Source organism: Leucopleurus acutus (genome assembly GCF_964270905.1).
Source record: "Leucopleurus acutus genome assembly, chromosome: 17".
In the NCBI taxonomy this organism is placed as follows: Eukaryota; Metazoa; Chordata; class Mammalia; order Artiodactyla; family Delphinidae; genus Leucopleurus; species Leucopleurus acutus.
Window position 1 is genome coordinate 5417348 of NC_139159.1, and position 27924 is coordinate 5445271.

Consider the following 27924-nt stretch of genomic DNA (forward strand, 5'->3'; position numbering starts at 1 on the left):
TAGGTCCAATTCCCCAGTGAGGAATAAGGACCTTGGACAGTGTAATTTGCAAACCTAATGTTGTGAGCACATTCCACCAGGTGAGGATGCCCATCTTTTGGTCAACTTTACCTCCAAGATAGGAAAATAAATGGAAAGTTGATTTAGGGTTAAAAAATCTAAAGAGAAAAAGAAAGAGAGAGAAAGAGAGAGAGAGGAAGGAAGAAAGATATAAAGAAAAGAAACCATGAAACCACAAGAAATGCCTCTCCTTATCAGTGTTATGGAATAAAACCATAGCAAAGTCACGTGAAATAATGCTACTGTTTACCTGAAATTTCCAGCTATCACATTCAGAGAAATCAGACATCCCAATGGAAGATATCCTACAAAGCAAGGTTCAAATTACAGTGACACAGTGAATATGTCACAACCTTTCTTCCAACCAGATTCTGCACACTTGAATAGGAAAAAAATTCAACAAAAAGTAACTCCAATCGTTATTTTTTTAATCTGAAGGGAAGATACAAATTATCTCAAAAGTTAATACTTAGTTTGGTTAGGTTAGATCCATTTATTAATGGTAAAACTAACCACGGCAAAAGCAACCTTAACTTATTCTTGATAATGAGAGAATCTCTATACACAAACCTGGCAAATTTTTTAAAAAGTACTATAACAAGGCTTTTGAAAATAATAAAAGCTAGCTCAATTCACATAATGTCAAATAACTTTCAGTTAATAAGAGGATCATTTATATTTTTATAATGCCTTATACAGCATATTTTATCCCTAATGAGAAAATATACCAAATTCTAATGCTAACCCTGAAACCTTAATCCAAACCTTACAAGTTAAAGACTAAATGCTGGTCAAGAGGGAAAGGATGGAACCATGCACCATCCACAGGGCAAATGAAAACTACCAGCAAGATGGCAGAAATGTTGAACCCATAGGTACAAACACACTTTTCTTTATAAAAACAAAACAAAACACACACACACAGAAATTACAGTTACAACGCAACCATCATATATCTATACTCGCTACTAGCTGGTGAACCTGTTATTAAAATTTCAAAGAAAAAAAACAATTTAAGCTTTTTCTATTTTAATCCATAAGAAATATTCAGTAAGTGATAGAGAATTTGTTGCATATTAATGAATTTGTAGCTTCTTGTGCTTTCCATCTGAACTAGGGGTAAAAACCCCCAATTATTTTATTTTCAATGAGATATAATTGTAAAGTAATATTAAACATCTACACAAAATCAATCCTTTCTTCAGCCCAATTCTATATGAAAGTACTAACAGTGAAGATTCATGATATTGTGTGAAAATGGTGACTCGTAACAATGTAGACTCGACTATAGATTTTAATTCACAAATATATATATATGCGCCTTGTGTATGACAACTGTACGAAAATAGTCTCAAAAATAAAGACAATACTTGAGACAGGAAGCAACCCATTCTCCCTGATCTTGCATCCTATTACAGGGAAAATAAGTCTCTGATGCTTCATAAATACTTTAAAAAGTTCAGGATGGCCTTAACCATGCAGTCTCCACCAATGCCTTGAAGCCTCCAGCGTTCCAGGCTGACCGTTCAGCTCTGGAGGAGCGGTGACCTGTGACCAGCGTGGCTTATTTATGTCCTGTCTTCTCTAGACTGGGGAGTTTTCTGACCAGAGCTTGGTGGTTCATTCTGATGCTGGCGAGGAGCCCTCCTTCAATGCCGTCGGAACCCGTGTAACTGATTTCTTCCCCACTCAGGGTAGTCATATGCCCCCCAAGGGCTTTTAAGATGGCGTTGCCAGCACATATATCCCACTTTTTGATATATGTCACATGGATATATAGATCAGCTTTTTCTTGACTCTTATCAGGCACATCCAAGAGTGCTAAAACTTTATAACCTACAAGATAAACACAGAATTTAGGTTATTGTCTGAAAGATTTGAAGAAAGGAGCTTACTGTTTTGAGTACATTGTCAAAATAACAGCACAGGGTGTGCAGGAGATCTCTGTACTATCTTTGCCACTGCTAAGTCTAAACTTATTTTTAAAAAGTTTTTTTTTTAAGTAATAGTGCAGACATTAAACCCAAATGAGCCAAAAAAAAATACTGCAAAGTAATTTATTAAGCTGTTCTCAAATACAAACAAATATATGCCTATAATATTTTAAATTTAAATCCACTTTGTGCTTGTCTTCTACGGGGTGATACCTTCAACATGAATCGTCTCCTATGGACTATTAAACTAAAGCTAAACACCCACAGGTTTCCCTTGAGTCTCCAGGAAGGCTGGATTTGAAAGACGAAAGCACAAAATAATGCTACTGTCTTAAGTCTTTTTTGTAATGAGGCAGAATTTTAAAAATAAAATAAAACAAACCCAGAAGAAACTGGGTCTAAAATCTAGTTTATCCCATTCCTACTGGGCATTTTGGATACCACCTTTCCTAACCAAACTGAGAGTCTGTAAGAAAACAATAAAGCCATGTTAAGAAAGACACGCATAGGTCAGCAGCAAACGAAAACTGTTAGGCTTAGAGGTTAAAAGCACTACTTTTCCCTTTATTACTCTGCTGAAAAGGTTTTCAAACACAAATGTTTCCGACTATAATTTGCTATTTGTTTGAATTACAACACTTCTGCCATATTAAACAACACTCAAAACAAGGTGGGCAAATGGCCCAGGAACTAAGTCTGGGCCACGGCCTGCTTTTGTGCAGCCCTCAAGCTATAGATGGTTTTTTTTGTTTTTTTTTTTTTTGGTATTTTTAAAGCACGGTTAAAAAAAATCAAATAATAGTATGCAAAAGAGATCATGTGACTCACAAAGCCTGAAATATTTACTATTGGGCCTTTCAGAAAAAGTCAGCTGACCCTGAGCTAGAACATAGGGAATGCAATAATACAGGATCTGCATTAAGCTGGATGGGCACTAGACTCTGTGGCTCCTCCCAGACACGAAAGCTGAGGAGTTCAGGGGCGTTAACAGTGACCAAGGGGTTGGCCGTTCTAGTAACACTTCTGATGATTCCTGGCACCCTGCTGCTAAATAAAGCGTCGTGATGTGCTGGATCTTTCTTCCTCTCCTTGCTATTCTTACAGTTAAACTAATAGCACAATTATTTCACCATCAGATCATATATAATAACAACCATCAATGTCAGAAATATGCTTTTGTAGTATTCGAGGAACAGAAATCACCATTGTGAGACTGTTTCTATTGTGAGACTGTCTCTACCAAGGAGGCACGTATGACTGAATCCCACTCTCGAGATCACCAAGTAGGAGACCATGCCTGTCTTGAAAGCCCACTGTCCATTCTCACTTTCTTCCCAAGGATGGGACAACCAAGTGTGCCTCCTGACATGGCCTTGGCCCCACAGGGAACACTGCACAGGCACCGCAGGGGAGCAGGAACATACCAGCACCACCCGCCGGGATGATTGTGGTCTGGTTTCCGAAAGTCTGAAGAGCAACCTGCTTGACCATTCCTGAATGTGAGCGAGACACGACGATCCTCGGGGTCTTCTCGTTGTAAGAAGCGCGGGCTTTCACATTTGACCCATGGTCTACCATCGCCCAAGCTGGAAAGAAAATGTAACAGCCAGTAATGGCACTGAAGTTTTTAAAACCAGAACTCAAAGTACCAAGAGTGACTGAAAAAAAACTTCTTCCAAAGAATTACTCATACTTTTTTCCAAAACAGGAAGCTTTCATTTTCTGAGTACAAGAGTAACACGTTTATTTTTTTTACAATAGTCACATATTAAAACAAAACTAAAAGAGGCTATGCAATCCTGCCCAACCAGAAACAGTGACTATTAACTCCTCGGCTTAAGAAAGCCCGGGCTCCAGAGCTCCCCGTAGGGCACTGCTGAGTCTTCACTGGGACCATGCTGCAACTCAACTTCTCCTACCTCCCTCCCTCCCTTCCACAAATCTGATCCCGAGAGCACTCTCTAGTAAACATCCTGCACTCTAATCTCCACCCCAAAGTCTGATTCCTGGGCAACACAACCTGCGGCAACCTACGACATAATTCAAAATTTAAAAATGACTTTTCTTCTATACTACCTTTTCGTCTGATATATTCATGGTTTCAATTATTTGTACATTGGCTCAATTTCCTAATGAGCTTTATAAATATAAAACAGCCAAAGAGGTAAGTGAGTTAGGTTTACATACCTGCTACATCAGAGAGTATAAAAAGAAAAAGCACTAGATTTCAAAGTAGACCAGAAATTTTTAAGACGAGGAGATTGCAGAGATGGCTTGAAATGTTTTTCTTGGTTTCGAAGTTTTCTTTACTGACTACCAAACTATACAAGAAAACAAACTTCCTCATAAATATCTCAATGAGATTACTATTCTAGTAGTCACTCACTGTGAGATAAAATATAGTCCACCACAGCTAGCAATGTAGGCAGCTACGTTACCACTTACTCCTGGCTGCAGAAAAAAATTTTTTAAATGAACAGAGTCTAGGTTTCTGAGTTCCCCAAGCTGACGGCAGTCTCTCAGATTCTTCTCCCATGTCTTTCCAAAACCACACACAGCAACAAAGAGAACAAAAACAGAGTTAACTAATACCTAAAGAATAAGTAGGAGACAGAGGATAGCTATAAACACAGATTTATCAGAAAGAAGGGGAGTAAATACCAAAGATCAGCAGAGTAAGTACCGCAGCTGACCCTGTATAGGGAACACGGCAGGAGCTTCATGGAAGTGGTGGCAAACTCAGACAGCAATAGCCAGAATCCCTCCCCAGAAGGAAAGGTCCCATCTAAAATGAGCACTACTGAAAGGAGGCCTGAGACTTGGCAACAAAGCAGTGGGTAAAGGAGGCTTGGGGAAGACACAGACACAAGAGGGAAGTCTCAAGAGCATACTGGATGAAGAACAACATCTGTTAGGACGTTTCTCTAAGCGAGACAATTTGGAAGACGGCAAAGAGGACTAAAAAGAAGGACGGGGTTGAAGGTAAGGGCCCTATTGAAACAAGAAAGGGTCAAACAAGAAAGAAAAAATGTGAAAACAACAAAAAAAGAGGCCTACTAATAAAGACAATGCCTTCCTCACACTAACATTAAAGAAAGCTCGTAAACCAAGAATTACCCAAACCTCTGTCCTGCTACCACCCTTCCCCCAATTCCACAGAAACTGGATCAAATAGAAATAAGAAATATAGAACTGCAATGTCTATTGAAAAAGAAAAAAACATAAGGAATGACGACTAAAACATTTCAGGCTACTTGAAAATTTCTACAAAGCAGAGTTAAGACTATAATGCAACACTGCAACACAGTTAAAAATAAACAAGCAACAAAAAAATAAAAAGAATGCTATGGAACAAATAAAAAAGAACAAATCAGAAGAGGTAAATAAACAATAGGAAGATATGAAATGGGAACTCATATAAAACAGGAAATAAACTGAAGAAAAAAAAAAGGACAGGGCTTCCCTGGTGGCACAGTGGTTGAGAGTCCGCCTGCCGATGCAGGGGACACGGGTTCGTGCCCCAGTCTGGGAGGATCCCACATGCCACGGAGCGGCTGGGCCCGTGAGCCATGGCCACTGAGCCTGCGCGTCCGGAGCCTGTGCTCCGCAACGGGAGAGGCCACAACAGTGAGAGGCCCGCATACCGCAAAAACAAACAAACAAACAAAAGGACAAAATCATTAAAGGCTTAGTACTAAATCACAGGATACACAAGGGACAATAGAAATGCCCCAAAGCATAGAAAGCAATAAGAAAAACAAAAAATAAATGAGACAAGTAAACACATAAAAGGGACCAGAGTAAAAGTGATCCATATGGAAGCCAATGAAAGAAGAGTCAGCATACATACATTAGGAGTCCATGAAACAGAAAAACAAAATGAAACAGAACTAATCTTTAAAATTATGATTCAAGAAAATGTCCTTGAAATGAAGAGAACCTAAATGTCCACACTGAGACATAATACGGAGACAACTGCCCAGAATGCCAACTCTGCATCTGAGATAAGTCATAGTTCTTTTATGAGACTCTAAAGATAATGTTCTTTGGCATTCCAGGCAAAAAGACCAAGCTACTTACAAAGAACAGAAAATCAGGTTATAAGCCTTTTTGTCAAGATTCAACACATGCCTACACAGATGTCACACCAGTTCAAGAGTTTATACCATTTAACCAAGAAAAAACGGTGTATAGTGGGTTGAATAACATCCTACCAAAGTTCAGGTCTACGCTGAGCCGTCAGAATGTGACCTCATTTGGAAATAGGGTCTTTGCAGATGTAAAGCTGAGGTCATAATGGATTAGAGTGGACCCTAAATTTAATGACTGGTATCCTTATAAGAAGAGGAAATGCAGAAATACAGAGACAAAGAGAATGTGAAGAAGGAGACATGAATTGGAGGGAAGTGTCTACAAACCAAGGCAGACCAAGGAATGCCTGGAGCCACCAGAAGCTGGAAGAGGCAAGGAAGGAGTCTTCTCTTGAGTGTGACACTGTCAACCACTTGAGATCAGACTTCTGGCCTCCAGAAATGTGAGAATATAGTTCTATTGTTTTAAGCCACCCAGTCTGTGGTAATTTGTTATAACTTCCCTAGGAAACAAGTACAGTTTTAAAATACATATATTTTATAACTAGCCAAGTGGTCTTTCCAAGTGTCAACGCTATAGAAAAAGCTTTTCCCATGTAAGAACTCAGGTAATTTGGCATTCATGAGCTAGCTCTTCTAAAGTAATCTATTAGAGGACAGGCTTTATCCAACCAAAGGATGACTGAGGAACTCTCAGCGGAAGTACTGCTGGTAAGCACTGAATAAGTGTAACTGTGGATTTAAGAGAAAGACAAAGATAGGAAAAAGGTGTAGAAATGTTACCTCATAGTTGATTACTGAGAGTTGAAGGACACCATTTAAATCTGAAGATTTGAATAGTGGAGTAGAAAGATAAACATCAAAAAAATATGATTGACTAACATGGGGATAGTTGGTCAAGAAGGCTAAACTAAGCTAATTTAATTGCTGCTGCTAGGAGAGAACCAATAGGTAATACCTGAAGAAGATGACTATATAGTGGTTATTTAAAGAGAAAAGTATATATTAAAGTGTTACTAAAAAATGCAACAACAGAAGAACAAATTAAACTTAAAAAATAATAACTGTAGTTTGAATCACATTGAATATATAAAAATCCAGGAGATACGGATATTAAAGAGAGAGAGAGAATGCCTACTCTTGCCCCAGAATAACATCTGTTTGCACGGGAGGTGGTTTTTACCCTAACCCTAACTTGAAAAATTGGTAAAGGAAAAGAGTACAGTGTCTTTGAGTAGAAACCATGTTTTACAGTAAATAAATAACCCCAAGTTGATGGAGAACTTTCTCTACAGAACTTCAGCTGACATACGTAGAAAAAAACAACAGAATTGAAAATACCATTTTACATCTTAAATAGATCTTAAAACTATTATATGGAAGGTTTAATGGAATCCTGATTTCAAATGATGCCAAAATCTCTCTCTAGATTACCTGCTGATACCAAGAGAATCACCATAATTTTATAACTGAGAAGTCTGGTCATGACACCTTAACCATCTTATTAACATCATTAATAGTGAGATGACACATATGTAACATAATGTGATGCAGTAGGAAGTACATGAAGAGTACCTAAAATGTGTTCTTGAGAAAAATATTTAACCTTAATCCAATCAAGCCTCCAGATCTGTTACACTTTATAAGAAAAAGAAGACGAAAAATAAACAAGTTAAACAACAGCCTGGGAAAATAATGAGAAGAATCCAAGAGGCAGGACATTTTATGACAAGGGGCCTGATCTCAACAAGTCAATGTCTGGAGACAAGGGGGACTGGGGGCTGTTCTAGGATCTAGATTAGAAGAATTTAACATAGCAACCGAACAACCAAAAGAAATGCTTGTCCTTGACTGGATTTTGGTCTGAGGTAACAGGTTGTAAAATCCAATTTAGGAACAATTGGGGGAAATGTGATTATTGGGTCAATTATGGAATATTTCTTAATTTTATTATTATATTAATAGTACTGTTCTTGTTTAGAAACATGTTCTTTTTAGACATGCATATTGAAATATATAGGGGTAAAATGTCATGATCCTTGTAATTTTCTCTGAAGTACCTAGGCAAATAAATAAATAAATGAATAAATAAATAAAAGCAAATATATAAAAATGTTATCAACTGTTAAATCTGGATGGAGTACATGAAAATTCATTATAATTGGGTTTTTGAATTATTCGTAATAAAAGTAAAATAAGAAATGAGAAGCAAAAAAATCCTCTAAATTCTTTTTAGAGATGATCAAAAAGTTTTATTAAGAAGTGAATTTACAATGCTGTATCTCTAGAGGTCAGTATTGTGTAAGAGAATAAAGACTATATCTCAGTAGATAGTACAAGAGTAATTTTAGATAAGAATTACTAATTTAATATTAAAAATATATATTTCAGATCACATAAACTCAAGACATTCAGTCATAACATTTATATGGACAAAATTATTTCAAGCCCCTTAAAAAAATACAGTAGGTGCTTAAATAAATATAAGCGATTGATGTTGATGATAAGGTAGCAGTGATAAGCTAAAACAGCAGCCAACAGAATATGTTTAGTCTATAAGACATGCTAACAAAAAGTCCAGTAGGAAATAGAAAGTGGTTGGTACTTTTCTACACATACTTCAGACATTATCACTTATTTTAATAGCTACAAATTTCCACTGAGTGGCTATACTACACCTACTTATATGTTACTTCATTAAAATATGTACTATTCTAGTATCTCTTGCTTTAAGTATTTCACTCAGTGAATTAATTCTAATTAAGTCTGAGAAGAATTTTGATCAGCTTTGTTCTAACTGTTGCCACCAACAATAATATCTAGCTCCCATTATGGTCAAGTGTAGCTAAATTCTGGTAAATACACAATACTTGACAGTTTGTACTCTGCCAACATCAATATACAGTCTGGATGTGAAAACAATAGTCCCAAAGAGGGCACAAGCCAAACAAACCTTCGATCCAGGAATGGAAGGTCAACCCACACCTAATTAAGGGCGTATTGATTCTTTTGGAATGTTTGCTGACTAGAAGCACCTTATGTTCCTAAGCCTATGAGGGGGGTATATCGTATATTCTGATGGAATAAAGGTTTTTAAAAATGGAGGTTTTATTATCGCCATTCTCCCTCCTAACATGAACAGATGTGGAGACCAGGACCTATCGGCCTCTCTGATATCAACTTCCTCTGCATTTTCTCTATCCCACTTCTAATTCTCTTTGGGCAGCAGGCTCTGTTGGCAGCTAAGCGCGCCACGTGACATCTGGCCAATGAGATGAAGCGGAGGGCTTCAAAGTCAGTCTTTCCAAATAGAATATCTAAGATAGCTCTTTGCCCCTCTTCTTTGCCCTTTCTTCCTGCCTGGAATAGAGCCATGGTAACCGGGATCGCCCATTTGGGGGCAAGCACACAAAATGCCACCTTCTAGGAAGAAAGAGCAGAAAGAGGAGTCAGGCATTTAGGAGGGTCAGAAGCCACCGAATCGCTCCCACCCTGGGGCCGCCTTAATTAGGTGAGAAAAATAAAGCCCTTACTTGTCTAAGCACTGCAAAGACGATTTATTTTATACGCAGCTAAAGGCAGTCCTAACTGACAGAAACAGGCATGAGGGACGCTGTCAGAAGAATGAGAGGATCTCAAAGACTTAAGCCCTGTACACAACCTTTATGTGCCTGTTTTCTCTTTTTTATTAAAAGAAAGTCACCTATTTCCTATTTTATATTCTTTCCAGAGTTACTTTGAGACTGAAATGAATTTATGTCAATACACTTCACTAACTGTGAAAATACTAAACAAATGTAAGATACTAATAAGGAGTGGATGGCTCTTACAGTAACATTTTAAACTGTATGGTTTTCTCGATGAGAGCTGCCTAAGGTCCTTTTCTCATCTACAAGAAAGACAACATTTTTCTTTGTCCCCCAGAGTTATCGAAAGGTTCAAATGCGAGAACATAAACTTGTAAACACCACACACGTGAGGACTCATGGAGTTATTATTCCGAAAGCGGTGTGATATACCATTTGCATGGAATTCCTGGGGTGGACTCCTCTGCTTTAGCTGGATGATCTTGAGGAACATATCAAATTTCTAAGTCTCATTTTCTCACCTGTAAGTGCGATGCTAGTAGTAACCGTGTCCCTCCCTCAGGAGCTGGACAAAGTGTAGCAGTACTGCTACATTACACGCCACTCTCCCTGTGTTCCCTGAGGGACAGAGCCCCTGAATTTCAGCTTGGATAGCCACTGAAAATAAAGACTACATTTCTTCACCTCCCTTGTGGCTGGATTCCAGCTATGTTTTGATCAATGGATGTGAGCTGAAGTGATGTGTACAACTTACAGGTCAAACCCTTAGTGGGAAACATCTTCCGCGTCTGCCTTCTAGCCCTCTCCACTGCTGGAAAGTGGATGAAGCAGTAAGCCATCCTCAGTCATGCAGATGAGGGCAACTAACTTTAGTACAGCAAAACAGCAAGAGAATTTGTGTGAGAATTTGGTACCAGGGAGCTGCCATGGTCTGCTGACATACAGGCTGCTGGAGAAGAGAGAAATAAACTGTTTTGTTCAATCTCCTGTATTTTGGTGCAGATTATTACACAGCTTCAGCTAGAAGTCTAACCTGTATAATAACTAGTTTGGTAAGGATTAAATGAAATATGTGAAAGCAATCCATAAACCATTAAGCAGTTATATAATTAATCTTAAGGCACACTACCACAGTAATGGCATGAAGCTTCTGTAGCTCATCAAACTGTCAATTGAAAAAAATGACCTGAATTATGAAAAGGAGTTAAAAGGTCAGATACACAAAGCAGATTTCGTTTTGAAATGCAGAGCCAATCCTCACATATATGTTTAGCCTATCTCAGAGCAGCTAGAATTCGAGTACAAGGTTATTCTGCAAAGCAAATAATCTAGAGTAATAAAAAATTAACTTTGTCTCTATTTCTCTCCACTTGACAGACAGCATTTTTATGCAGTGTCAGCCACACCAATGAGGCACAATGGATGAGGCTGGAGTAAACGATAAAACTATACGGATGCCCACTGTGTTAGCTTCCTAGGGCTGCCATAACACATTACCACAAACTTGGTGGCTTACAATGAGAGAAATTTATTTTCTCACAGTCTGGAGGCCAGCAAGTCCAAAATCCCGAAGGTGGCAGGGTTTGTTCCTTCTGGAAGCTCGAAGGGAGAGTCTGTTCTGCGCCTCTCTCCTAGCTTCTTGTGGCTGCCAGCAGTCTTTGGTGTCCCCCGGCTTGGACGCATCACTCCAGGCCCTGCCTCCTAACACATCGTCTTACCCCTGGTATGTCTGCGTGCTCTCTGTTTCTTCTAAGGATGCTCGCATTGGCTTAAGGGCCCACCCTAATGCAGGACGAGCTCATGCTGATATTTACCTTAATTACATCTGCCAGGACCTTATTTCCAAGAAAGGTCACATTCTGAAGTTCTGGGTTGTTATGAGTTGAACTGTTTTCCCCCGAAAGATATGCTGAAGTCCTGACCCCCAGCACATCAGAACCTGCCTCTATTTGAAAACAGGATCATAAGTTACTAGCAGATGTAATTAGTTAAGATGAAGTCATGCTGGAGTAGGGTAGGCTCTTAATCTACCATGACTGGTGTCTTTATAAGAAAAGACACACAGACACAGACACGCAGGGAGACACAACACACACCGATGACAGAGGCAGAGACTGGATTTATACCAAGAAACCCCGGGGATTGCTAGCAAACTACCAGAAGCTAAGAGAAAGATATGGAAGGATTTTTCCCTGTAGGTTTCAGAGAGCATGGCTCTGCCCACACCTTGCTTTTGGACTTCTAGCCTCCAAACCTGTGACAGACTATATATCTGCTGTTTAAAGACACACTGTTTATGGGATTTTTAATGGCAGCTCTAGAAAACTAATACAGGGATGGATGTGAATTTGAAGGAGACATTATTCAGCCTACTATAACTGGTCATCAGGGCTGCTTTCAATACTGGCAAAGTAGATACTGTCCCCATCAAGAACTTCATCATCGGGCTTCCCTGGTGGCGCAGTGGTTGAGAGTCCGCCTGCCGATGCAGGGGACATGGGTTCGTGCCCTGGTCCGGGAAGATCCCACATGCCGTGGAGCAGCTGGGCCCGTGAGCTATGGCCACTGAGCCTGCGTGTCCGGAGCCTGTGCTCCGCAACGGGAGAGGCCACAACAGTGAGAGGCCCGCGTACCGCAAAAAAAAAAAAAAAAAAAAAAAAAAAAAAAAGAACTTTATCATCTTAGAGAACACTGGAGTCAAAAGGGCCATAATCCTAGCCTCAAGTTTTTGACGGGAGTTACCAATTAAAAGTATGAGGATTCCCTTCAGACTGTCAGCAATACTGCTTATACCACTAATTGTTTCCCTCCACTTCACCACCCTGAAAATTCATGGTGTCATCGTGGACTTGTAACCCAGAGTGCACACCATCACTGATATCTGGAAGACCATGACTAGCCTCTCTGGCAAAGTGCAGATCCCAAAATGTCATCCCAGGATTCATTAGCTCTGACAAGGCTTTGGGCAAGGTCATTCCTGAGCTGAATGGCAAGCTCTTTGGCATGGCCTTCCATATTCCCCCTCCCAACACGACTGTCATGGATCTGACCTGTCACCTGCAGGAAGCTAACAAACATACTACATCAAGAAAGTGGGGAAGCAAGGGTCTAAAGGAGCTCGGAAGGGCGTCCAGACCTACAGAGGGATTGGCCTGATTAGTAAGACTTTCACAGTGATACAACCCAACTGTAATGCTGAGACTGGGACTGCCCTTAACCACCGCAATATCAAGCTCATTTCCTGATATGACAACAGGTTGGGCTAAGTCCACTTCACGTGGATCTCAGAATGTACACAGAATCCAATGTGTAAGAGCCCTGGACCTTATCCCCAGCAACAGCATGATAGAAGCAGAGAGGAGCTCAGCTGCTGGGGAGTCCATGCCCAGTTGTATTCCCCGACACACTAAGAATCGTTCATCTTCATTTAACACAGTTTCTGTTCTCTAAACAAGGTTTAGAAAGCTCTGCTTTGCCATATATTATTAGTACCAACAATAAAATCCTCACTGTATCCAGTGATGGGGTGAGATAGGGTAGGGGACTGACTTTAACAATTACTGAGCTACAGCTGAGATTCCAACAGGACAGTAAATACTACAGACAAATGGTTTAATAACGTTAACTCTTGGAAGCTCTAGCATATTTCTTACCTGTATATTCAGAAAATGGCTTATGTATTACTCCTAGCACAGGTTTACCATTTACAGCCACACACACCATAGTAGTAACATACTTTCGAAGATCCTCTACAAGAAAAAAAAAAAATCCAATAATAAAAATTATTATTAAAATAATTTTAGGATTGAATTTAAAAATTCAATTTTTAAAGCATTTAGAATTTTAAAAAGCATTTAGAATAGTCCCTGTGCAAGGGATGTGCTCACTAAATATCATCATTATTATATCATCAAATCAACTGCACTCTAGGAAAAACTCTTTACAAACAAACCCCTCAATATTCCATATTTCTACTATTTCTGCAAAATATTGTTTTATAGTTTCAGTTACTATCAGATATACACACCTAGTGTCTTCTCCCTGTTCTCCAAATAGTTCTCTACTGAGTGTCTGTTTTGGGCCAAGTTCCGTACTTAAGCGCTAGACTGCGAAGGTGAAAAAGCAGAAGCCTCCAGATTCAGAGAACGTACCGTTTAGAAGAACAGATATACAAGCAATCAACTTTTACGCACCAAGAGAACAAAGCAAACACAGAACATTATATATCTCTGTGTAAGAAATAAGGACTGAGAGAAGATCCACAGAAGTGAAACAGGAGCTAGGACTAGGTGAAAAGAACAGCAATAGGAGGTGGGAGAAGTAATTCTGTTTTGCTGTTTACTTGCTCCCTGGGTGCCTAGGATTTACTATCTTGAATTCCAAGAACAGATGCATATGGAATAAAACCTAAATTCCAAAAATCACAAGTGAATATTGTATTCTGGCTATATAAATAAATACCTCAATAACGAGCACCTCAATAAGTAAATCAATATGTAAATCAACACTTCAATAAACTGGGGTCCGATAGGAACTATTTTGTTGCTGTGACTGCTAGAAACTTCCCTTCACTAAAGAATCAGTGACACAGTGAGAGGAGGATGCCATAATACAGTGATCTGAGGGAAAAAAAAGGTTGAGAATAATTGATCCACTCCAGAAGTTGCATACCACAGTGCTTTAATCCAGCTCTCCATCTTAAAATCTAATTGGAAAAGTTGTGTCAGGCTGGTAAAGTACTTACCACCAGGAATACACCACCTGCCCTTGTTCTGGTTCTCCGATACATAATGGCAACATGAAGTCTGAGATCAACTTTAATTTAAAATTACCAGTATATTCCTGTGTAGCATCAAGTGGGTCAATCCAGACAGTAACACTCTCCGCTGGCACTTCCTGAGGAGTGGCTATTTCCGTTAGGATGTCCTCAGGAATCTTACGATCCCATAAGATAACCTCCTGATCAGCTGCGTCCACGTGTTCCTCAGTATTTATCTGCATTAAAAAGAATTGACAGTTAGAAAAGTTTTAAAGTTAGAAAAAAATCACTACCTGGAAAAAACAGAATAGAGAAAAACAATTCAGACAAAATCCCATAAATTGAAAGTAGATAAATATTTTTATTTCAAGGAATGCCAATGAAAAATGAAAATATGTAAGAAATTCCAGCGACATTGTCTTCCAGTGCTTTCCAATCTAATATTCGAAATTAGCTTGTTGTGTAAGCAGGACAGAGAATCTAAACATAGAGAAATATAAAAAGAAACTAAACATCAAGGAAACAAGCTATTTAAAACTTGATAATATTTAGGAAAAATAACAGATCTAAAAGTGTGAAAATGGACTGACAATATTATGGAACACTGAACACAAGTAACTATGAGTCAGAAAGAGAAAAGTGACAACAGACTTAAAATTATGCCTTAAAAACAATATGACTTAAAAACAATGATAAAGATGTCAATTCTCCCATCTGTAAACTGCAGATTTAAAGCAACTTCAATCAAAATCCCTACACTTTTTTAAACCCCTTCTCGGAAACAGAACAATCCATTTTGGGGAAAAGGAAAAATATATATATATGATATATCATGATACATATATGAGATATATATATATGTATGTGTGTGTATATATATATACATATATAAATATCATGGTGGGGTGACTTTCCTTGACATATTTTGGCTTTTTCCCCCAGCTTCACTGAGGTATAATTGACAAAGCTGAATGTATTTAAAGTGTACAACATGATGAGGTGATATACACATACATTGTGGAGTAAGTACCACAATTAAGTAAACTGACGTATCTACCACATCATGTATTCACTTTTTTCTTTTGTGGTGAAAACACTTAAGATCTACTCTTGAAGCAAATTTCATGTATATAATTCAGTAATATAAACCACAGTCACCTTGCTGCACACTAGATCCTCAGAACTTATTCATCTTAGTTATAATTGAAAGTTGCTTTTTTTTTTTTTTTTTGTGGTACGCGGGCCTCTGACTGCCGTGGCCTCTCCCGTTGCGGAGCACAGGGTCCGGACGCGCAGGCTCAGCGGCCATGGCTCACGGGCCCAGCCGCTCCGCGGCATGTGGGATCTTCCCGGACCGGGGCACGTACCCGCGTCCCCTGCATCGGCAGGCGGACTCTCAACCACTGCACCACCAGGGAAGCCCGAAAGTTGCTTTATTAAAAAATAAATTTATTTATTTATTTAAATTTGGCTGCGTTGGGTCTTCATTGCTGTGCACGGGCTTTCTCTAGTTGTGGCGAGCAGGGGCTACTCTTCACTGCGGTGCGTGGGCTTCTCATTGCGGTTACATATAAATGTGATACAATATTTTACTTTCTCTGTCTGGTTTATTTCACTTAGCAGAGTTCCCTTCAGGTTCATCTATGTTGTCCCAAATGGCAAGACGTCCTTCTTTTTGAAAGTTGAATAGTATTCCACTTTAGGTGTGTGTGTGCATCACATTTTCTTTATTCATTCATGCATAGATGGACACGTATCTACCCGTTGTTTCCATATCTTAACTATGACGAATATTGTTACAATGCACTTGCGAGTACAGGTATTTCCTCCAGATACTGATTTCATTTCATTCAGATATATATCCAGAAATGAGACTGCTGGATCATATAGCAGTTCTATTTTAAATTTTTTTTGAAGAACCTCCACACTGTTTTCCATAATGGCTGTACCAATTTACATTCCCACCAACAGTATGAAAGGTAAGAGCTCCCTTTTCTCCACATCCTTGCCAACACTTATCTCTTGTCTATTTGATAAAAGCAATCCTAACAGGTGTGAATTCATGTCTCATTGTGGTTTTGATTTGTATTTTTCTAATGATTAGTGACGTTGAGCACCTTTTCATATATCAGATGGCTAATTACATGTCTTCTTCGGAAAAATGTCTATTTGGGTCCTTTGCCCATTTTTTAACTGAATTATTTATTTTTTGCTACTGAGCTGAGTGACTTCCTTACATGTTTTAGACATTAACCCCTTATCATATATATGGTTTGCAAATACTTTCTGCCATTCCATAGGTTGCCTTTTCATTTACTTGACTGTCTCCTTTCCTGTGCAAAAAGCTTTTTAGTTTGATGTTGTCCCACTTGTTTATCTTTGCTTTTGTTTTCCATGCTTTTTGGTGCCTTTTCCAAAAAAAATCATTGCTAAGACCATGCTAAGGAATTTTAGGTTTTAGGTGTCACACTTAAATCCTCAGTGTATTTTGAGTTAATTTTTGTTGCGTGGTGTAAGATAAAGGTTCAGTTTCATTCTTTTGCATATGGATAACCAGCATTCCCAGCACCATTTATTGAAGAGTCTATCTTTTCCCCATGGTGTGTTCTTGGCACCTGGTCAAAGATTAGCTGGACGTATATGCACTGGATTATTTCTGAACTCTATATTAAATTCCATTGGTCTATGTGTATGTTTTATGCCACTGTCATATTGTTTTGATTACTATAGCTTTGTAATATAATTTGAAATCAGAAAGTGTGATGCCTCCAGCTTTGTTCTTGCTTGGCTACTCAGGTCTTTTGTGGTTCCGTATGAATTTTAGGATTGTTTGTTCTAGTTCTCTGAAAAATGCCATTGGAATTTTGATAAGGATTGCACTGAATCTGAAGACTGCTTTGGGGAGTACAGATATTTTAACAATATTAATTTTCCCAATCCAAGAACAAGCAATCTCTTTCCATTTATTTGTATCTTCTTCAATTTCTTTCATCAATGTCTTTCAGTTTTCAGTATACAGGTCTTTCACTGCCTTGGTTAAATTTATTCATATTTTATTGTTTTTGATGTTATTGTAAATGGGATTGTTTTCTTAATTTCTCTTTCAGATAGTTCACTGTTGTTAGTGTACAGAAATATAACTGATTTTTGCATGTTGATTTTGTATCCTGCAACTTTACTGAATTTGTTTATTACTTCAAAAGTATTTTGGTGGAGTCTTAAGGTTGTTCTATATGTTAGATTGGCTCATCTGCAGAGACAATTTTACTTCTTCCTTTCTGATTTGGATGCATTTTATTTGTTTTACTTACCTAATTGCTCTGGCCAGGACTTCCAGTACTATGTTGAATGGATGTTGTAAAAGTGAGCATCTTTGTCTTGTTTCTGATCTTACAGGGAAAACTAAAAGCTTTTCACCACTGAGTAAATTAGCTGTGGTCCTGTCATATATGGCCTTTATTATGTTGAGGTATAGTCCTCCTATACTTAATTTGTTGAGAGTTTTTATCATGGAAGTATGTTGAATCATACGATTTTTATCTTTCATTCTGTTCAAGTGGTATATCACCTTGACTGATTTGCATATGTTAAACTGTCCTTACATCCCAGGGGTAAATTCTACTTGATCATGGTGTTTAATCCTTTAAATGTGCTGTTGAATTCAGTTTGCTAGTATTTTGTTGAGAATTTTTACATGTATATTCATCAGGGATGTTGGCCTGTAATGCTCTTTTCTTGTAGTGTCTTTGTATGACTTTGGTATCAGGGTAATGCTGGGAGTGTTGCTACTTCTTCAATTTTTTGGAAGAATTTGGGAAGGACTGGAATTAATTCTTCATTAAATGTTTGGTTGAATTCACTGAAGAAGTCATCTGGTCCTTGGATTTTCTTTGTTGGGAGACTTTTGACTAATGATTTAATCTTACTAATTACAGATCTGTTCAGATATTCTATTTTTTCCTAGTTCAGTCTTGGTAGGTTTTTGTTTTAAGGTATTTATCCATTTCTTCTAGGTTATCCAATTTGTTGGCATATAACTGTTCACAGTAGTCTGTTATGATCCTTTGTATTTTGCAGTATCAGGTGTAATGTCTATGCTTTCATTACTGATTTTATGTATTTGAGTATTCTCTTACCTTAGTCTCACTAAAGGTTTGTCAATTTTACCTTTTCAAAAACACCAGATCTCAGTTCATATTTTCTATTGCTTTTCTAGTCTCTTATTTCTGCTCTGATCTTTATTATTTCCTTCCTGCTGCTAATTTTGGGCTTAGTTTGTTCTTCTTTTCCTAGTTCCTTGAGGTGTGAGTTAGGTTGTTTGAGATTTTTCTTTTTTCTTAATGTAGGCTTTTTTCTTTTTTCGTATAAATTTCCCCCTTGGAACTGCTTTTGCTTCATCCCATAAGCTTTGGTATGTTGTGCTTCCACTTTTGTTTACTTCAAGATTTTTTTTTTCATTCCCCTTTTGACTTTTTCTGAGTGTTGTTTAGTTTTCAATATTCGTAAATTTTCCAGCTTTCCTTCTGTTACTGACTTCTAGTTTTACATCATTGTGGTCACAAAAGATGCTTGATATGATTTCAATATTCTTCAATTTGTTAAGACTTGTTTTCTGGCCTAATATGAGATCTATCCTGGATAATATCCTATGTGAGTTTGAGAAGAATGTGTATTATTCTGCTGCTGATGAAATGTTCTGTATATGTATGATAGGTCCATTCAATCTATGGCGCAAGTCTATTATTTCTTTCTTGATGATCTGTCTGGATGATCTGTAACTGAAAGTGGGGTACTGAAGTCCCTACTATTGTGCATTGCTCTCTTTCTAGCTTCAGATCTATATTTGCTTAATATATTCAGATGCTCTGATGTTGTGTGCACAGGTATTTACAACTGTTATATCCTCCTAATGAAATGACCCTTTTATCATTACAGATTGACCTTCTTCATCCCTTGTTACAGTTTGTTTTATCTCAATCCCCTAAAGCCAGGCCAAGTGCCGAGAGCTTCTCATTTGTTTTCTCTAGGGTGGTGTCCTGAAATGCTCAAGTCTGTGAGCCTTTTCCCCATCCCAGAGTCATGGTGACTTCCTGCATTTGTTCACTAGCCATCTGCAAAGGCTTAATCTCATGGTCTGTGGGAGCATGTGCCAAAATCAGGCCAAAGCGGGTGGTGGTATAGGTGAGGCATGTATTGTTGGGGGTGTTCACAGGCCACTTGGGGGGGTTTGCAGGTAAGGAGTCCCCAGTGGCTTATGGGCAGGCTTCCTGACGGCATTTGCAAAGAGGTTAGTAGCATCCGTTTGATGAGTTGAGTCCTGACTTAGGTGCTCCCACAGTTTCTCCCAACCCCTCAGACTTGCAGATCACCTCAGTAATCTAGGTGAGGTGAAAAAAAAGTAGGCCTTTTGGCCAGTGTCTTGCATGGCTAGAAAAGCCAGGCACTCACTCACACACTCCTGTGGGTGAAATCACAGGCTGAAGGGGTCTCTCTCTCCTGGCACTGAGCTGTGTTACCTTGACAGAGGGGCAACGTAAGAAAAGTGAAAATGTTCCTTTTACCCTCTTCAATGCATCTATTTTTGGATTTTTTTGTCTCAGTAATGTGCTGAAACTTCTCTGCTGGACTCCCAGCCTCCCACAAAGAAACTCTTGTCCGTGGGTGACTGCCAAAATCAATGTTCTATGAGGGAATGACAATAGAGAATTCCTATACTACCATCTTGCAAATATCACTCTAAAGTATTTTGGGTAGAGAGCCCATGCTCTTAATGACAATGCTAGGCCACCTCAGTGAATGAATGCAGCAGTAAGAACATGCAAAAACCAGAATAAACTTAAAACAAATAATGGATGTGACACCAAGAAAAGAGAAGCAGTTCCTGGGTCTTGATCACTCCAGTTTTACAAAAACGGTAGTGCCAAGTCTGAGTGGCAACAACTGTGCCTTTTTTTTTTTAATTAATTTATTTATTTTTGGCTGTGTCGGGTCTTAGTTGTGGCACACAGGATCTTTCATTGCGGCACATGGGCTCTTTGTTGCTATGCATGGGTTTCTCTCTAGTTGTGGCATGCGGGCTCCAGAGCACACAGGCTCTGTAGTTGCAGCACACGGGCTTCTCTAGCTGTGGCGTGCAGGCTCGGTAGCTGCAGCGCGTGGGCTTAGTTTCCCTGTGGCATGTGGGATCTTAGTCCCTGACCAGGGATCGAACCCGCGTCCCATGCCTTGGAAGGTGGATTCTTAACCACTGGACCACCAGGAAAGCCCTATCACTGTGCCTTAATGATTAAGATTTTTGTTTGGAGTTCATCAGCTTCTCCATATTCTTTCAACTGAATATGTGCTAACAAGTTACAGAACTTTATTTGAAGAGATTTTCACTGAGAGTCAGGTAAGGGAGAAACAAACAGAGTAAGAGAATAAGAACATCAGCACAATTACCTGATCTGTTTTTGCACAACAGCTATTTGTTACCTGCTACTACCACTCCACACCTACAAATTTAATAAACACTCCCACCATTGTAAACAGCCTTACCAACAGTTGTTAAAGTCAAAACCAGTAAGTCTTCCTCAATTATTTTCCACATTCCACCAGCCAGTAAGCCCTGGAAATTCTAGCTCTCGATTCTAAATATCTGTCACTATGTATACCAAGAAACATACCCTAGTTTCAACCACCCTCTGTCTCTCACTTGGATTCCAAAAATAGCCTTTGATTGCTCTGCCTCCAATCGTGCATTCACTGATTCATTCATTCATTCAACAACAATTTAATGACTACATATTCTAAACTGCTTTGGGCAAGGGAATATAATAGTGAATAAAAGAGATCAATTACTGCCTTTCTGAAGCTTCACTTCTCAACCCAGCAACCTGACATCTTCCTAAATCACATCATGTCACTCCCTGCTTAAAACCTTCCAATGGTTTCTCATTACATTGAGATAAAATCCAGACTCCTTACCATCACCTACAAGGTTAAGTCTGGGATGATCTGGCTCCAGTAACCTTTCTCTATTTGCGCCCTTATTTACTACACTCCAGACTCACTTGCCCTCGTCTGATCCTCTGGCCTCAGGGCCTTTGCACCTGTACTCTTCTGTTCATCTACACTCTCCCCAAACCTCTGCATGATGGTCTGCCTGCTTCTCGTCATTCAGTTCTCAGCCCCTAAACAGGGCCCCAGAGTGGCCTTCCCTGACCACCATGGCCAGAGCAGGGCCCCACCCCACCCCACCCCTCTCCCAACAAAATCTTATTCTCTTCAAAGCCCTCATTAGTATCTGACGTATGTGTTTATACGTTTACTATCTATCTTGACTCACTAGAACATAAGTTCTGTGAGTTCAAGGACCCAGTTTCCTTCATTACTATAGCTCTATCCCCAGTGCCCAAACCAGGGCCTGGCACAGTAGGTGCTACATAAATACTTCTTGATTGACAACATTATTCTTCATCAATGCAGCTTCATTTCTTCCCTGTAAGACCTTCCACTCAATCTACTCTCATCACTACTGCCTATCTGTCTCAGTCCTCACCAAGGAATTGAAGAATAAGAAATCAAGACCCTAAAATACAATTAGTGCCATTCATATGACAGTTCAGTTACTCTGGGGTCAAAGAAACTTTTGGTTAGTGCCTTAAGAAGGTAGCAGTTACTGCATTTCTCCCTAAATCATTATATCCTAATAAGTTTTTAGATATAACGCTTCACACTGTGCTTTCAGTAGGCATTCAGTAACTATTTTCTAAATGGATATATATAGCTCTCTAGCTGTCTTCTTCTCCTTTTACGTACAGAAGCCTTTTACTGCCAGCTATTACCTCTCAAATATACCCCTATAAATAAACATGCTCTGGTGTCTCACACTTTAAAAACAAACATATGAAACAAAAAATCCACAGAACCTTCTCTTAGTCCCACATAATACCCTAGCCAAGTTCCTTAGAGCCCAATTTCTCGAAAGACTTGTCTTTACTTAATGTCTCCATTTCCTTACTTCCCATCTTTTTAAATTTTGCTTCCTTCTCATCAAGACACCAAGAGAACTCTCATCCAATTTACCAATGACCTGCACACAGAGCCATTATAAAGAGTATGTGTTCTACATCAGATTGCCTGAGTTACATTCCAGCTCCTCCTTTTACTGGGTATGTGACTTACCTAGGCTAGTCACTTAATCTTTCTGAGCTGCAGTTACCTTATTGCTAAAAGTGGGTGATACATACACCTTCCTATAGGGTTCTTTGGGTGAATCAATGAAATACAATAGGCAAAACAAATGAACAGTACAGTGCTTAACACAGAGTAAGCACTTCATAAAAGCTGGCTGCTAGTATTCTTACTAAATGATGATTTTCAGTTTTCGTTATTCTTGGTCCTAGGCCCTGATCTTCCCTTTCACACTATATTCTCTCCCGAAGCACCCCTGTCCAAAACTGGTTTCAGTTAACATTACAACATTGATGACTCACAAATTTATATTTCTAATTCAAATGTCTCTTCAGAGCTTAAGACCCATATATTCAACAACCACTTTAACAAGGCCCCTTGGACCTTTCAAAGGCACCTCTAACTTAACAAGCCTAAGACGGCATATTCACGATGTGCCCTCTTGCACTTGTCATCCTCCACTGCCCTTCACCACCAGCAAAACGCCAACTGTGAAAGCCAGAAACAGAAGTCATTTTTGACACACATCCCTAGAAATTCTCTCATATCCTTCCACATATATCCTCCTCTCTACAACCATGACCCCCAATTCAAAATGCATCATCTCTCACTTGAGAAAGTCTCCTAACTGGTCTACCCCCTCCAAACCATTCTCTAAGCATCTACACCATGAGCCCTTCCAACCTTTAAAAAACTGTAGATAAGAGTACACTTTATTTGCTACTCCTATGCTGCCTTATATACAAAATTATACAGACCTGAGATAATTCCCAGACCATTAAGTGAATCTCTGTGAGCCTAAGATGATTTTCTACCTGTGTAACCTTTGGCAAATTATTTAGCCTCTCCAAGCCTCAATTTATTTATCTGCAAAATGGAGGTAATAGCACTTAACCTCCTACGTTGTTGTCAAGAGTAAATTAATAATGGTAAGAAAAAGCTTAATTCGGGGTTTGCCACTTACCGAGGACTAAATAAATGTTGGTTGGTAAAACAAGCTGAGTATAGCTTTCCCATTGCCTGAGTTTGGGTCCTCATCTCTCACAAAGTCTATTTAAACAGTCTCCTAACTGGTCTCACTCACCTCTCAATGCCCAAAGCCCAAACTAAGTATGGCATCATGTAGGCTTCAAGAAAAGTCAGGTAAGTCTGGCCTTCTTTTAGTACTCTAGGATTAAACTAAAGATCAGGTTCAAACTTCTTTGAGATTAGCACAGGATCTAGCCTCTGCCTACCTTCCTAGTTTCTTCCACAGTAAGTCTTCCATGTGCATCTGTTTCAAGTTCATCAGGCTACTTGAATTTACTACACTACCACCTCTATACCACCTGCTCCTTTGAACTTGGTTTTTCTCTGTCTGTGATGCTTATGTCTGTACTAATTATCAAATTACTAGTTATCTCAATTTTATAGAAGAGGAAACTGTCGCCCAAAGAAGTTAAATGACTGGCCAGGATCACCTAGCCTGGTGACAGGACAAGACGTTAAGGCAAGTGTTCTTTGCACTATATTAGCACTCCTCAAACTTTTCCAGTGAGTACTCCTGTTGAGAGAGAAGAGTCTCTCATCCCTGAGGTCAAGAAAGGCACAGACCCAAGACTCCTACCAGCTTGAAGTATCATGCTTTATCTTCAAATAAATCACTATCAAAAACTTTTAACAAATTAAGGACAGGAGCCCCTTAAAAAGAGAGTTCCCTGTACATTAAACCAAAACTATAAATCTAAATGTGTTCTGTAGTGCAAATCCACTCCAGAAAACTATCGTCAGCCTTCATTTTCATCATTATCCACAAGCATACAATGAGAGACAGTGGCATACAAATGGCTGCAGTTACTATTATTTTCACACCATGAAATCAAGCATTGCCAATGTGTTTAGGAAGAGGAGAAAGGCTGCCCTGAGAACTCTCCCAAGATCCCAAACGTGAGAAAGACTGAAGGCAAAAGGGAATCCAGAGATCCTAGGCCAAACTTGAGTTTTCTTAGGACAGCATATGCACCTTTTTTTTTTTTTGGCCACGCCGGGCAGCATGTGGGATATTAGTTCCCCACCTGGGGTCAAAGCTGGGTTCCCTGCAGTAGAAGCGCCGGAAGAGGGGAGTCTTAACCACTGGAACACCAGAGAAGTCCAACATGCACTGCTTTAGAGCAGGGCTTCTCAACCTCGGCACCAATTGAGAAATTAGGCCAGATAATTCTTCATTAAGGGGGACTGTTCTGTGCATTATGGGATGTTTATCCTCTACCTACTAGATGCCAATAGCATTCTGCCCCCAGCTGTGACAACCAAAAATCTCCAGACATTGCCAACTGTCCCCTGGGGGCAAAATTGTCCAGTTGAGAGTGAGTGCCACCTGCAATATCCTCTTACTAAGGAGTGAACAATTAAGAGAGGTGAGCTCAAGCCTCTGACTCCAGACAGGGACGTCATGGGAGAAAGGGACCTCTCTCCATTTGCATAGGGCACCAGGATAAAAGAAGAGAGGATCTGTGGTTTCTCAATGCTAATTTTCCATGGGGACATAAACTGAGTGGGATTCGACTTAAGATCCTCACCAAAAAATTTCAGGTGCAGCTTCAAAAACAACTAGACATTTAAGACTGTACTTCTAGGTGTTGGAGGAAGGGAAGGAGACAGGAAAGAATGTAGGGCTGAGTCACTACCTAGATGGCAGTAACATCTGGCCTCTAGTCTAACAACTTACTGACAAAAGGAGACAGCTCATCATGACACCATCCTACTGTGACATTGTGTTAAGTGAACATAACCTCCTCTATTCCACTAATCACCATCCAACACGAACACAAAAAGACACGCAAAAGACGTACATGCAAACATTCAGTCACAAGAAAACAAAAAGTTACTTTACATAAAGCAGACTTCACCGTCTGTAAAAAGCTTAGTTTCTGTGTTTTAATGAGATGCAGCTCATCACCCGTGGCAGCTACTCCCCCAGCGTTTGTTAAGAAGGGAGAAAGCAAATGCAGAATCCTGCGGAAGTTACCCAAGGCAGAAGTTTTGATAGACGTGCAGTGGGGTGGAGTTCACATTTGAACACACGTGTACATATGGATATACACATCCAATATTTGAGAATATTTTTGTCCTGGCGTTTTTTAAAAAGTCAACTCTCTGCTATATTTCACTATTATTGCCTTTAAGCTTCTACAATTTTAAATTTTAGAGGAGTGTCATGAGTCTCAGGTCTCCCACGTGGAAAGTGGGAAAATCAAATTTACTTCTTACAGTTGCTGTGAGGATCAAGCCAAGTCCTATGTAGCCAGGATCTGGACACCTAAAATACACTCAGTAAGTGGTTACTATCACTATTGTTTATAACTAGCATATATCAACTTCTCTGAAATTCCCGTTTTTTTCCACAAACTCTTAGGGAACACCATGTGCTTCGGAGAAGTGAAAAAGAAATTTTACAAGCACATCTTACACCCAGAAGCAACACAAGATAAGTATTATTTGTGACGATAAAGCACAGTAGGGCAAAAGAAAAACCTGAAGTGTTCTATGTTTTGTTTGGGAACTATCAGGTCAATTACATCAGGTATCCAGCAGCTCGTGATACCAGAGCCCAAGTTCCTTCCCACTGCAAAGAAATTTTTAAAAAGACAAAAAAAAAAAAAAAAAAAGTAAGAAAAAAAGACCAAAATAAGAAAAAGCAGTAATATAACAGAGTGGAAAGAGGGTTAAACAAGATATGTAATTCTACAATGACAATACTCCTAAGTCTTACAAGAACAACAGTAAAAGGTCAGATACCTTCCAAAGAAGCTGGGGTTTACGTTTCACTGTTTATCTAATCAATAAAATTCCACTGGAAACAATTTTTCTTCCCCGTCGCCAAAATCTACTGTTAGGTGAGCTAAAACGTAGAAAGTACCGCCACACTACGGTGGCTCTTCCTCTGGATTGTAATGCATTTTAAAAAGCTTTATTCATTCAACAGCGCTGAAATTTAAAGTATTAATAACAAATCCAAAATGTCTGGATTTCCCTAAGAAAGTGTCAATTCCTTCCCAGAAACGTTCTTCAATCCTTACTCTTTGGAGTAAATAAGGGATAGAAGGCTGAAGTTGCTGGGAAATATACTTCGAAACACTTCCTTGAAGGGCCCCCCAAATATATGCCAGTAAGAGGGTCCTGATGAGACCACAGCTAAAGTAAATCGTGGGCGCACCAGCCACACATGTCCTGCACACCCAGAGCTCTGCCGCAAGACGTCTACCGTGGCCTTCAGCTGGTTCCTAGCAGGTCCGCCAGAAAACATGTCTTTTACAGTTACGACCCTTCCAGCAATTAGATGAAAGGAGGCTAGAGGGCCTTGGGGGTGCTAGTCCAACCCTTTCATTCGACAGAAGAGCCTGCGGCAGGGAGCGAAGTTAACTTTCTCTGCCTTCGGAGAGCAGGGCCCACCCAGAAGCCAAAGCTCCAGATCCCAGGTGCCAAGCGGGCGCGCACACCTGGGGAGGGGCCAGAAGGTCACGCGCCCCGAGTCGGACGCCCCGCGACCTCACCCAGCTCTTCCAAGAACTCTCTGTTATGACCTTGAGCACCTAAACCTTTGCTTCTGCATCTCCGGATCTGCGAAATCGGAGCCAGAGCCGGAACGCCTGGGGCTGCTGCAGGAGTCGACGCGCCGGGACCCGCGCCCCGGCCCCCGCTCCGCCCCCCGCCCCAGCGCCGGCTCGCGACGCCCACCTGCACGTTGGGGAAGGCGGTCTTGAGCAGGTAGAACATCTTGCGGTTGGACAGCACGTCCCCGCTGGTCATCTTGTCGTCGGCCCCCTCGCGCGTCTTCCCCTTGGACTTCTCGTGGAGGACGTTGCTCTCGCGGACGCGCCGCACTTCGTCGCCGCCGCGCACGGCCGCCAGCACCGACACGGCCAGCATCTCGCGCAGATCCACCGTGCCCCCGTCGGCCGAGGCCGCGGGCCCCGCCGCCCCGCCGCTCGGCTCGCCGCCCAGGCCGAAGAGGCTGAGGCGGCCGGCCAGGAAGCCCGAGTAGAGGTGGTAGAGCACGCCGAGCCCCAGCAGGCAGAACACGGCCACCCCCAGCGGGGACAGGCGGATGCCCATGGGGGCCATGGCGGGAGGCCGGGCCCTCGGGGCGGCAGCCCTCACAGGCCTGCCCGCGCTCCCGGGTCGGGCAGCGCGCGGACTACACCGGCGCCCGCTCGCCGGCGCCCGCGCGCCCCATCGCTCGCTCCCGGGAAAGGCCGAGCCGCTCCAAGAATCCCCTCGCCGCCTTTCCGCACGCCCGATTCCCGGGGCGGCGCGCTCCCACTTACTCAGCCGGCCCG

General features: G+C 40.4%; 1 protein-coding gene across 1 annotated transcript; it reads right to left on the reverse strand.

Annotated features, from left to right (window-relative positions):
- Positions 1–471: 471 nt before the first annotated feature.
- BPNT2 (3'(2'), 5'-bisphosphate nucleotidase 2) lies at positions 472–27924 on the reverse strand. Its single transcript, XM_082858966.1, has 5 exons — positions 27323–27924; positions 14505–14667; positions 13326–13421; positions 3419–3580; positions 472–1896 (listed from the first exon to the last, which is right to left on the reverse strand). Exons 1-5 carry the CDS (start codon positions 27707–27709, stop codon positions 1625–1627), a joined length of 1080 nt encoding a protein of 359 aa, XP_082715092.1. The 5' UTR covers positions 27710–27924; the 3' UTR covers positions 472–1624.

What these genes read in the sequence shown, in the direction of transcription:
- BPNT2 (XM_082858966.1), bottom strand. Translation starts at nt 27,709, where the DNA reads ATGGCCCCCATGGGCATCCGCCTGTCCCCGCTGGGGGTGGCCGTGTTC. An exon ending in CCGCCTTCCCCAACGTGCAG is followed by an intron (nt 14,668 to 27,322) that starts GTGGGCGTCGCG and finishes TTTTTAATGCAG; the next exon opens with ATAAATACTGAGGAACACGT. An exon ending in CATCCCGGCGGGTGGTGCTG is followed by an intron (nt 1,897 to 3,418) that starts GTATGTTCCTGC and finishes TTTATCTTGTAG; the next exon opens with GTTATAAAGTTTTAGCACTC.